General features: G+C 38.0%; 1 protein-coding gene across 1 annotated transcript in view; it reads right to left on the reverse strand.

The window, feature by feature from the left end:
- The window catches only part of LOC107757146 (rho GTPase-activating protein 22), a 50,676-nt gene that overhangs the window by 17,295 nt on the left and 20,376 nt on the right, over nucleotides 1–13,005 (reverse strand). Inside the window, exon 4 of the mRNA XM_016574558.1 lies at nucleotides 1,927–2,055. Within this exon, the coding sequence (XP_016430044.1) occupies nucleotides 1,927–2,055 (129 nt within the window). The remainder of the gene's footprint in view (nucleotides 1–1,926; nucleotides 2,056–13,005) is intronic.

Here is a 13,005-nt window from a genome sequence, read left to right on the forward strand (position 1 = left end):
ATACGCAGCGCCTGAAAATAGGCTAACTTCCGTCAACATAACCAACGTGACCACCTGCTTGCACAGGGAGCATGCTGGGGACTATTTTCAGGCGCTGCGTAATATCATTGCGCCTGCTGCACCCATACGGCAGCAAAGTTCTTTGATTATTACGCGAGTATAGTTCCTAGCCATATCGGCCTAGAAAATCGCAATTTTTCATTTTCCGTCACAAAAATAGTGGAGTGTTCCTTTAAGGTTTTGTTTGGAAACAAGTTCTTTAACGAGCAAAAATAGAAAAAGTAACCGTCTAAAATGTAAGTTACTTAATATTAACTTATTTTTATTGAACTGTCACAAATTTTGCCATCGGTCTGAATTTCAAAGTATCAGAAATAACTGCATTCTTTCTGGGACACATAACAATCTTTCTGTGGTAAGGTGACCAGATTTCTCAAATGGAAACCGGGGACATTTCCTAATTCAGTGGTCAGTATATGATCTCCCTTGTTATTATCTATGAACTAAAAAAACGGGGACAATACATTTTTGTATATTTTTATTTTTAAATTGTTGTGGGTTCCTGTTATTATAATTAATAACAATGATTATATTTGTCAAATTGACCCTAGCTGTACAATTCACCAAAAATCACACACTATGAAAAATAGTAAATAGTAACTATTACAAATAACAAACAGATCAAAACTTTTATTTTTTATGACTTTAATTATGATTTTACATATTTACATTTTTCTATGAATATACGGTATAATAATAATAACTTTTTAACTTTTCAAATTGTATATGTTTGTACTTTTGGAAATGTATTTTATCTATCACTAATTAGGATAATTATTTAACATTTTAGGCTCATTTTGAGCACAAAGTATGTGCTGTTTGCAAATGTAATTGTTGCATGTGTAATTGTTGCCTAGCTCACCCACAGCTGAACTTTTGTGAATATTATAATTTTGTGCAAAATAATCCAGCACCCTCTTCAAGCTGTTATATTGTACAAAGAAACAGTATTACTTTGATTTAACATGAATAGTTTGTAAATGGCTACCTTGAAACTGATAACGGTGTCTCTTTTGATAATTGATGATAACAAAAGTTCTGCTCTCGTCCAGGGGCCGGTTGCATAAACTGCTTACACTAGTCTTAAAAAGTTAGCCGTCTAATTTGTTTTCTTCTAGACTGGTCATAACTGTTTGAAGTCAGTTACAACAATGTAGATTGGCCCAATTTTAATCAGAAAAGTGAGACTGATTTATCTAACTGCTATTTGGTCAAACTAGTTCTTAAGACTCTTAGCACAGTGTCTATGTTTATGCAACTGGCCCCTGGTTAAGTTCTAAAGCCACGCGCGACCAATTAATGGTTGGGGGTTGCAGCCCCCTCTGTCGGTGAAAATAATCACTACATTGATCTGGAAACCAGCAGGTTATATGGCTGGGCTTTTTACAGTGTATTTGCGGGGCTTTTTTGAATGTGCTGTAAAACGGGGACATTTCCTGGGACAGCTTCAGTCGGGGACAGGACACCAAAAACCGGGACTGTCCCTGGAATACGGGAACGTCTGGTCACCATATTCTGTGGTGAATATTTAATATCATTAAAATTATATTAAAATGTTTGCCATTATTCCAGACACCCCAAAATAATCTATGTTATTAAATACCTGTAACACAATACCTAAAGATTCAGACACTGTCATTCAGACTCTGCTAGTGCTGTTGTTATTTTAGTGTGCCTGTACATCAGCCATGCAGCATGATATAAGCTGTGTGCCAGATTTAGATCACTCACTCTATCCAAACAAGGTGAGAAAACTAGATATATACTTGCTAGTTTAGTTTTATTGTTTTCTTGACTATGTTGCCTTGTAAGATAGAATGCTGCCTTGGGTCTTATTTGTGTGTGAGGTCCAGGTAAATAAGCTACCTCCTCCAAAGGGAGCCCAGATGACACGTCTAATGGCTTTGACCCAATCCTCCATGTCATTCTGGGAGTTTGCCATGAGCAGGAAAGCCTCATGGCTGAGAGCCGATCTGTCCTTCTCTCCTGTACAGCCTGTGGACACACACACACACACACACACACACACACACACACACAAAAAAATAAATACAAATGAATCATTTGATTGGCACTGATAGCATTCAGTCTGTCAGAGCCCCCTGACACTTGAAATGACAGACAAATACCAAAAAATGAATAATTCTATTCTTTACATTATTGTAAATGCTTCTATATTTATTAGGACGCTTGAAAACACATTTCATAATTATTTATTGGGAATTATTAAAAGCACATAATGCTAATGCTGTGCATAATATAATTCATGATTGCTGGTCTTTGTGACTAAACAGCTATGTATCATTTTCTCAAAAATATTAAGCAGCAAACTGTTTTCAACATTGAGCAGCAAATCAGCATATTAGAATGATTTCTGAAGGACATGTGATCAAATAAATCCTGCCTTGGTGAGCATAAGACACTTCTTTCAAAAAACAAAAAAATCTTACCAACCCTAAACTTTTAAATGGAACAAGATATATAAGGAGAAATCAAAAGACATTAGAATATCTGTATTATAGTATAATTATTTGCATAACAATACTGTTTCATCTCAATATATTATATCATCTGCACATAGTATGATTGTCTTTACAAGATTTTATAGTTAATTTACCACTAGATGGCACCAAAGCGATGGGGAAACTGCACATGGACAAAACAGTGATTTCTCGTTATGACATCATGCTACATACAGTACCAGACATTAACCATAGCAGCACAGGAGAAAAGTGGTATTTTGTTCTTAAAGGAAGGACATGAGATGAACTGAAATGTGCCATGACAATCGGAGAAGCCATCTTTTGAACTTAATTTTGAACTGATTTTTTTAGTCCTGTTATTCAAATGAACTAGAGTTGAAGAGTTCATATTCAGTTGATTTGCTTTTGGGTGGTTTTCAAAAGCACTGCATGCCGTGTTAAATTCCTAGCATTATGGAACTGTGACTTCTTTTCATTTCCTTCCACAAACAGCCCTCCCTATTCTTCTCCCGAAAATATCCTCAGCATAAATTCTGTTCAACCTAGTTTTTGTGGATGGATGGTTCCATTATCTGTCTGAGCCTGGCTGCAGAACGAACAGAGTATAGCTAGTGGCTGTGTCAGACAACACACATAGGATTCCCTGAGGAATGCCTGACTGTCTCTGTCTGCATGTCTGAAAGACAGTGGGAGTGGGTGATGCATTGCCTCTGTGCTTGTGCCCTTGGCAGATGCAGTTCCACTGCCAATCTCTCACATGTAATGACAATAATCAAAGGCCTGACTTTGTAGAGAATTGAGTGTGACCCCTTCAGAAGACACAAGCTGTTGATTCTATAATGGACTGACCTTTATTTCTATTTAGAAATGGGTCTTTTGACCTTGAATTAGGGGTGTGCGATAACTCGATTTTTGATCGTGTACGATTAAAATGTCTCCACGATCTGCTTTTGAAAAATATCGTAGTATCGCGCTACAGCACACATTCTATCAGTTGCAGTTCTGGCACCTCTGTCTGAATATACTGTACAACGAGACATACATTCACATCGAATCTTAACTCAACTATTTTGAATGTAGATTGTTATTTTTTGTACATTTTACATCAGCCCTCAGATTTGGGTTCTTCTTGGATCCTTAAAGCACCATTGGACACATTTTCATTCTGTACTAATGCAAGGCCAAATTCAAGGTCAGGAATAATCACTCCACATTCACAACATACTCTAATATCTGGTAATTTTGAATTCCCAAGATTTTAGATGTCCTTGCCTCCCCTTATCTGTTACCCAAAGCTAGGCTAAACTGCTCACATCAACATTCTCCTAGCATGCATATCCCAAACAATGATTTTACTATGACATTCAGCATATTTCCACGGGAAGGTCATGGATATGAACTATTTATAAAATGAAGGACTGAACAGTGATGTGCATGTTTAGCATTCCGCTGGTGGTAAGAACTAAACAATGTCATGCCTTGCAGCCCACTCTTTAATACATGATGCATTGTTCAAGATAAAACATGTACTTGGGAATTTAATCTCTTGGGGAGCCTTTGCCATGGAGCGAGCTGAATTTTCTTCACTAATGTCCCATTAGTTAAAGGGGTCCTATCATTTTAAGAATTTCCACTATATAATATGTCATCAGTAATTATTTTGTTTTAGCTGTCTTTGAGCACTAAAATGCATTGTTTTGTTAAATCTTTGTTACAAAGATTTGATACACCTTGAATGTAATCACACTATAAGAGTTCAGTCAGCAGCTTTTACTGTAGGTGGCTGCCGCATGTCTTCCTCTCTCGTGTATCAGAGCAAAATGGGAGGCAGCGCAAAGCCCAAGGCACAGTGTGCGGTTTGGCCAGCAGTAGACTGGGAGGATATGCAGCACGACAGGCCTGAGGCTTTCAGATGAAGATCTTTATTTTAAATCCAGCACTTTGCAGACACACTTGCCTTCAGAGGTGAAAGTCTGCATCTTAACTTGATGAGAAATCTGACAGCAGGATACAGTTCAGCAAAACTTTATATCAACAAACATTGTTTTTTTGTGTGGTTTTTTTGCTTAACAGTTAATGTTCATTCAAATAATTATGAAGCTTTATATAGTTTCATATACTGTATATAATATTGTAGTATAATAGAGAGAGAAATGTCTCTCTCTCTGTATATCTAAAAAAAAACTTAGGAACCATTTAGTCGAGCCCTACCAACCAAAACACCCTTGCAAACATCTAGCAACAACACACCAGAACACCCCAGAAACGACATAGAAATGCCCTAGTAACTGTCTAGAAACCATTCAAAAGCACCTAACTAACTCACATCCCTTTAACACTGTATCTTATTTAACATCTCATATATTCAAACTACACAAGACCTTGAAACTCTTTTAAACTTCAGACAAGAACTTGTCACAAGCCAGCATTTTAAGTCTAAATACCTTTCTTTTTTTTCTAGTTGTATTGTGTTGCCTGAAGTTCTTTGCAGAAACACAAAGTCTGAATCTAGAATATTCAGAATAGATATGCTATCAAGTTTAGAGTGGTCACAGACACATATCCTCATCAAAGTCCACTTTGTTGGAATAATCTAGCTAACCGCTAATTGCTAACATAATGTGTGTCAATTGTGTTTAAATTCTTCATGTAGAGCAGTTTGGTGATTATGCTAAAACGAAATCTTTTCCACAAAACCAACATCCTCCAAACATCTGCTATTTGGAAACTCTTATCAGTCCTGTTGGTTTAGCTCTCTCTCTGGGGCTGTTGTCTCTGGTTCTGATTATTGCAGATGAGAAGATGCTCTGCTGGTGAGTCTCTGTTCTCCTGTTGGGCCCCCATGATCATAAAATCAGCTCACCCCCAATGGCTTCCTTATATTCTGACAGCCATTAGCTCTTCCTGCGTGGCACAGCCACATATGTGTACACTGTATCGTTCAAAAAGTTTGGGGTCAGTAAGACTTTTTTATTTATTTATTAATACTTCTATTCAACAAGGATGCATTAAATTGATCAAAAGTGGCAGTAAAGAATTTTTTTATGTGATTCTACAGCATTTGTTTGATTTCTATTTCAAATACATGCCGTTCTTTTGAACTATTTGTCAAAGAATCCTAAAAAAAGCAGCACAACTGTTTTTCAAAAGAACAGCGTGTAAATTCAGCTTTCTTATTACAGGAATAAATTATTTTAACATATTCAAATTGAGTTATTTTTAATTGCAATAATATTTCACAATATTAATGTTATTAAGTAAATTAATGTTATGTGTTAATTTTGATATCCCCAGTATTTCTGTAAATTCTTTGCAAAGTTTGTAAAGTTCTTTGTTAGTCATGTTTTTGGTTTACCAAAGCAAGTCTGTACCCCCTGGAAACTATTCAAGTACACCATAAGGAATAGTGGTTGTCCTGGTTGGGAACTGCTATATGAGATCATGACATCTGTAAATGCAAATCAGTATAACAGAATATCACAAAGAAACAGCCATATTGTTACCATCACAATAATTTAGGAACTTCATACGAAATGTGAATCGAAATGAGCAAGGAAAGGGTTAAAGTGTCAGTTTCAGATCAGAGAGCAGACAAACACCTTTCAGCATAGTTCAGGCAAAATTACAGGCCCTCACATTCATGCAAGACTACCTCACCAGCAGCAGCTCCACTCCTCACAGCCTGTTCCAAAAATACACGGCTCACAAAGCCACAGCTTCCTGGATCTTTTTCATGCATTTGACACTCCAGATGTTACAGTCCTTACAACCCACAGCTGCATCCAACATAGATGGTTTACAGGTTAAAAAACAAAACTCCCCTAAATTCCTATCCTGCTATAAACGCAGCACTGTACTTTCACCACGGTAAATCTCGCCTATCATTCCTACAAGTTGCCGTCTTTATGAGGAAAGTGTATCCTTACCCTTAGCGTGAACAGAACGGTGCTCCTGCAGCTTGCGGCAACCGAGCCCCATATTGGCACGCGGGCGCCAAAGAGGGCAGCGCTAGAGCTGTGCCATGTTAGTTACATCTCTGGCCTGGAAGGTGAATACGCAACATAGGTGTGTGCCAGGGGTGTGGGATTGAGGGAGAGAAAACATAGAGAAAAGAGAGGAGAAAAAGTGTGCATGGGACAGAGAAAAGTAGAGAGAATAGGAAAGAAAAAAAGAGTGAAAGAGAGAGCGCAAAGAACCCCACAGTACCTTCACCACCAGAAACCCGAAAAACAAGTCCTCCGTCTGCTTCATTCATTCATTCAAAAAAAGAGTTGTGTTCTCTTTTTTTTCAATCTTTTTCTTCCCCGCCTCCCTGGTCTGTCAGACTCACCCTCGCTCACCCTCATGAGCGGAGCCACCACAGTGCTCATCTTTGCCAAACACGGCAAACTGACAAAGAAATCTCTGTATGTTGCCTGGATCTTTTCCCCTATTAAATCTAACAGCTTATTAATTAAAACTTCCCCTCTTTGAAGACATTTCGGAAACCACAAGGGGCTTTGTGTGTTACACAGATGCTTTTATTGCACATTGCCAGAAGGCTTTAGATCAGGGCTTTTAATGTACCAAACTGCAATCTTCACAGACAGAGCATGATGCTTCTGTCAGCTGTAAGAACATGCTCGGATCAGACCTCCCTACTCCAGTCTGCATTCGTGCTTTTGTGTCGAGAGCAAGCGTAAATAGAGCCATTGTTTGAGTGACTGATATAAAAAGACCAGGGTCCTCATGTACAAAGACTTGCGTTGAATTCATACTAAAACATTGCGTACGGACAAAACTGTAAATGTGCGTACGCTCAAAACAAATCAGATGTATGAATCTCTGCGTACGCAGGATCCCAAGCATATTCTCTTTGTACATCCCAATTAACGTGAAATTGAGCGCACATGCACGAGCACAACACCCCGCCCTGTTTCCTCCCTCAATTGCATAAATTTTAATGTGGTAATGACTCCACTTTGGCAAAAGCAAGCAGAAAGAAAATGTCAAAAACAAGCAGCAAGAAACAAAAATTTACTGAAAGTGAATTGGAGGTGCTACTATCAGAGGTAGAAACGAGAAAAAATATTTTATTTGGAACTTTGTCCTCTGGAATAAATAACAAAAGAAAAAAAAAATCGCTCCGATTACATTAGGAAACCCGGCTATCGCTGCAAATTGCGTTTTAATGTTTGGCTGGTCAACTGCATCGTATGGGAACCTTATATACCTGGTAGACAAGCGGATGATCCCGTCCCATACAGCTGGCATTGCGCGGCTCAAAGACGACTGGCATATTCCTGAGCGGTCTGCCAGTTCCCTTTGGAAAGAACCAGTTGCCAGGAAACCAAGTGTTGTCAGCACCTGTAAGGGAACGGGTAATGCGTGGCTCCTCGCTGTCTCTCTCTCCAAATTCGGACCCAACTCATCACAGAGCTCCAAGAGGATAGCCCTTGGAAATCTGAAACGGGTGATAAGCCAGTTATCATCGTGGGCCAGAAAATCATTGTGGTCCCTAAAAACTCGTTCTCTTCGGATTCTGCCATTGGCAATGTCCTCTAATAAGGCTAACGCTGCCATTGCCATATAGACTAAGGTTATCAATTTGCACATGATTTTATATGTTCTCACTTAATTGCATAATTGATAGAATATTCCCATGAGGCTCGTGTGACAATAGTATGTCAATTATTTTATTAATTACAAATTAATAGCAATGTTTCTCACAGGTGGTGGTGCGATCGACTTGTAGAACAATTTGTAGTCTAATGTTTGCAACTTCACTTCATTGCCTCTAGGAGTCGCCAACGGACAAAAACCACGAGAAATGTACGTACGCCAGACATGAAGTTGGCGTGGAGGACCGCACATTCTCACGTTAATTTCACTGTTAGTACATCCGACCATGAGTGTGAAAGCTGGCGTACGCAAAGTTTTTGTGCGTACGCAGAGTTGATACATGAGGCCCCAGGTCTAATGGAAAGCGGGTTTAGTTTGGTTTAAAACAAACACCATTATATGGAGAAGCTCACAGTGTCCACCGTGCAAAGGATTATAAGGGTGACAATAATAATGTCATGGTGTAAAAAATGAAGTACGGAATGTAAAAGAAATACATAAATGGAGGCCAGTGCTGAATCTCAACAACTAATGCATGCTTCATTCTCAGCAGAAGTTGCTAAGACTTGCCTTTTATTTGGCCTATTTTTAAGAGCTATTCTTTCTCTAACTCCTAAGAAGTGTGCAAAGACTCTCAGAGACAAGGGATTTAGACTTTATTCACTTTTAATCTTAATTTCAATAATCTGGGATGCAAGACCACCTAGACACATCAGAGGTTTTTGTGTCCACTCTACATGCAAAATAATCAATGACTAATCAGTTTTAATTTTTATACAAAAAGTTGTCATTTCAAAGCATGAAATAGTCTTGTTTCACTTAAGTATATAAACTCACATAATCCATTGCGAATACCTTGTGAAAATACAGTAAAATCAGTAGTATAGGTCATACTTTAATTCTCACTATTAACTAACTATTGACTATGATTTTGCCCCAATAAACTCCTAATTTGCTGCCTATTAATAGTTAGTAAGGTAGTTGTTAAGTTTAGGCATGGGGCAGGATTAAGGGATCTAAAATATGGTCATGCAGAATAAGGCATTAATATGTGCTTTATACTAAGCAGCCAGCATGCTAGTGATATGATAACTAAAGTGTTACCGTAATATTTTGAAATATTATGACTTATTAATTTAAAATAACTGTTGTCTATTTTATTATATTCTAAAATGTAATTTATTCATGTGATGGCAAAGCTGAATTTTCAGCAGCCATCACTCCAGTCTTCAGTGTCACATGATCCTTCAGAAATCATTCTGATTTGGTGCTCAAGAAACATTTCTACTTATTAATGTTAAAAACAGTTGCGCTGTTTAATATGTTTGTAAAAACTGTTAAATTTTTTCAGTATTATATGATGAACAGAAAGTTCAAATGAACAGCGTTTATTTAAAATAGAAATATTTGTAACATTACATATTTTACTTTCACTTTTGATCAACTGAATGCACCCTTGCAAAATATTAAGTATTAATTTCTTTTTAAAAAATCGTAGTGACCTAAAACTTTTGAATGGTGGTAACAATGATTTATACTTTTTTTTTTTTACCTTCCATTCCATCATGTACTTGTTCATGCTCAGATTTTGCTTCAGCATGAAATTAAAGTATTAAAGTCAATGAAAGTATTAAAGTCTCAGGAAAGAATACAGACACCTCGGCCCTGAATGCCAAGTGAAGCCACGTGTTGGTGTAGGTCAGGGGTGTCCAAAGTCCGGCCCACGGGCCAAATGCAGCCGTGGATGAATATCAAACGCAGCTTGTCTATTAAAATATATTATAAGTGGCCCGGCAAGCATAATTTACAAATAATGCAGTTTCACAATGTCAACACAAGGTGACAGCACTAAATTTTAGGTCAGATGTAGCAGTAAAACGCGAGTGATAACAATTTGAGAGAGATATATATATATATATATATATGTGTGTGTGTGTGTGTGTTCACATCATCGAATCTGGCCCCCTTTTAAAAAAAATTTGGATACCCCTGGTGTAGGTTGAACTTTTACGCTCAGGTTTGACTGCTGTAGCAACAGCTTGTGATATTTACTTGTTGTAAATGAAAGAATTCAATCATCAGTCATTTTACGACAAAGACGGGAGAGAGTCCGAGCGTTGCTAGGCACCTAAATAAAATACCCCAGTAAAAAGACAACAGCATTTAACTATAACATCACCAAATCTATATAAACTTGACCACAGTGGACAAGTTTCATAATGCAAAAAGATTTTTTCATATATCATTTCTGCATAGGATGGGAATAAAAAAAACTCATTATAATTAGCATCAAAATCTAACATCACCTGTATGTCTCTAGTAAACAGTTACAGCAGGGCATGAGTAAGGTGACCAGTAGGGCCACAGATAAATGGAGATAAAAAGTCCAGCTGTCACGCTTCAAAATACTTAGAGTGAATGAGATTTTCTAATATTTGACAGTTAATGACTGCTCTCACCAGTTTCAACACAAGCATCTGTGTCACTAAATGCATCCTGAAGGTCTCATTAAGCATGTGTCATTGCTATGGACCACACAGGCAAATGCATATCAGTTTCACCAATTTAGTCTTTATTTTAAATCAAGGACCGCCTGCATCAGCTCATGTTAGCCTGACACTCCATACTGAATTCAAGGTAAACTAAGGTCTCGTCCTTCGTTTATGAGATACTGGGTAAGGCTGTGCAGAATGATGTGATATGTGGAGGTTCCCAGAGAATATGTAAACATGTTCCGGCAGCGATATCACCCTGTAGCCCAAGACTGGTTACCCACTGAAGCTAAGCAGGGCTGAGCCTGGTCAGTACCTGGATGGACATCATCCAGGTGGATGCTGCACACTGTTGGTGGTTGAGGAGATACCCCCTGACAATGTAAAGCGCTTTGAGTGCCTAGAAAAGCGCTATATAAATGTAATGAATTATTATTCCACGGGAACATACTGCTGCATCTGTAGCGTGACACAACAGAGGTGGATTGTTTCTTTGAATTAGGAATTCAGGCTAATCGTATATTATTCCTGATATGTGACACTCTAAAAGTTAATAACCGGTCGATAAACGAATTAAACGACAACTAAATTGATAAATCAGATGAACAACTCAACAATAACCTTACCTTGTGGTTAATTATAAAGGTATAATTTGATACATATGACCTCACACAGTGGGTCCAAACAGCAGGATCGACTTGTGGAGGCCACTGGTGAAATCTGGGTAACACTTTACAAAAAGGCCCTATTAGTTAACGTAATTATTAACTAATATGAATTAACGAGCAATACATTTGTTACAGTATTTACTAATCTTTGTTATCATTAGTTAGTAAGAATGCATTTGTTTATTGTAAATTTTTTAATGTAGATAACTAATGTTAATAAATGGAACCCTTATTGTTGTGTTACCCAAAAAAATTTTTTTTTCATTTTTTTCGAATCTATTAGAAAATGTATTAATGCATTACAAGGATAATGTCACACTTCGCTAAGGCGAGGAACGAGGAGACAAGTCGTAAACTCACAACAGTACTTTTAATCCATTAATCCAAGGGGTAACATGGAGCAGACAGGAACACAGGAGACTCAGGGGTAGACGTACAATCTCCGACAAAGAGAGACAGCACAGACTGGGGCTAATAAACACAGGGCAATCAGGGGAACACAGGTGCATGGAATGACTAATTAACGGGGACACGGAACACATGGGGAGGAAAAACACAGCAAAACCAATCCAGGGGCGTGACACATAGTCCTCCAAATATGTCCGAAAACGTCAAACACGTGTGGCGTGAACAACAGAAATTCAAGAAATAATCCAACTATGCACACTGTTTTCTCAAACTCTCAAGCTAACATGCAAAATCCTCCTTCTTGTTGAATCTTGAACATGTGAAGTGTGTAGAACACACTGGACATCAAAGATTTAGTCCATACACCATAAAGTGACACTGACCGAAATAAAGCACAAAACGGCAAACCTCAATGAAACGCTCAACCTGAGCTGCTAGTGTGCCAAAGCGCAGAAAGAGCCTCATTTGATAAAAACAACAACCTGACAATAGATGCAGTTTCCTTTAAATATGAGAGATAGTGGTACTCTTCTGACTTTTGATTTCTATTTTTTCTCTCTCTCAGAAATACAAAGCACTCTAGGAAGTCAAACTTTTCCACATGAGCTCTTGTCAACTGGTATCTGAGTTTTTCTGCAGCTCTCACCCATCTCACTTACAAATATAGTAACATAATCTGTACAGATTTATGGAGGACGAAACCTGCAAAAACAATAAATAAATAAATACGCAAATAAATAAATAAATGTGTATATAAATACACATATTCTTGTTTAAATGCATATATAAATAATTAAACGTGTGATCAAAGTAGCCAAATAAATTAAATAAATTGGGCAAATGGAAAATGTTTAAAGGGGTCATATGATGCGATTTCATTTTTTCCTTTCTCTTTAGAGTGTTACAAGCTCTTGGTGCATAAAGAAGGTCTGTAAAGTTGCAAAGACTAAAGTCTCAAATCCAAAGAGATATTCTTTATAAAAGTTAAGAGTTAGCCACACCTACCTAAAACGGCTCGTTCGAACACGCCCCCACATATCTACCTCACTATGTGGGAAGATTTGCATAACGCCGCCCAAATGTTCACGCAAAGAAAGAAGGCGTAACTTTTATTCTCACTGTAGTATTGTTGCCACTGCCGCCATGTCCTGAAGACGCTGCGTGCTTCGTTGTGAAAGCGAAACTACTTTGTATGGTCTTCCAAAAGAGGACGATATCCGCTCACTCAAGCCGGCCTCCGCTCACTCTAGGCCCCGCGGCCTCCGCTCACTCAAGGCCGCGGTGTGTGACGCT

This window comes from Sinocyclocheilus rhinocerous, unplaced genomic scaffold (genome assembly GCF_001515625.1).
Source record: "Sinocyclocheilus rhinocerous isolate Xijiao unplaced genomic scaffold, SAMN03320098_v1.1 scaffold503, whole genome shotgun sequence".
NCBI classification, from domain to species: Eukaryota; Metazoa; Chordata; class Actinopteri; order Cypriniformes; family Cyprinidae; genus Sinocyclocheilus; species Sinocyclocheilus rhinocerous.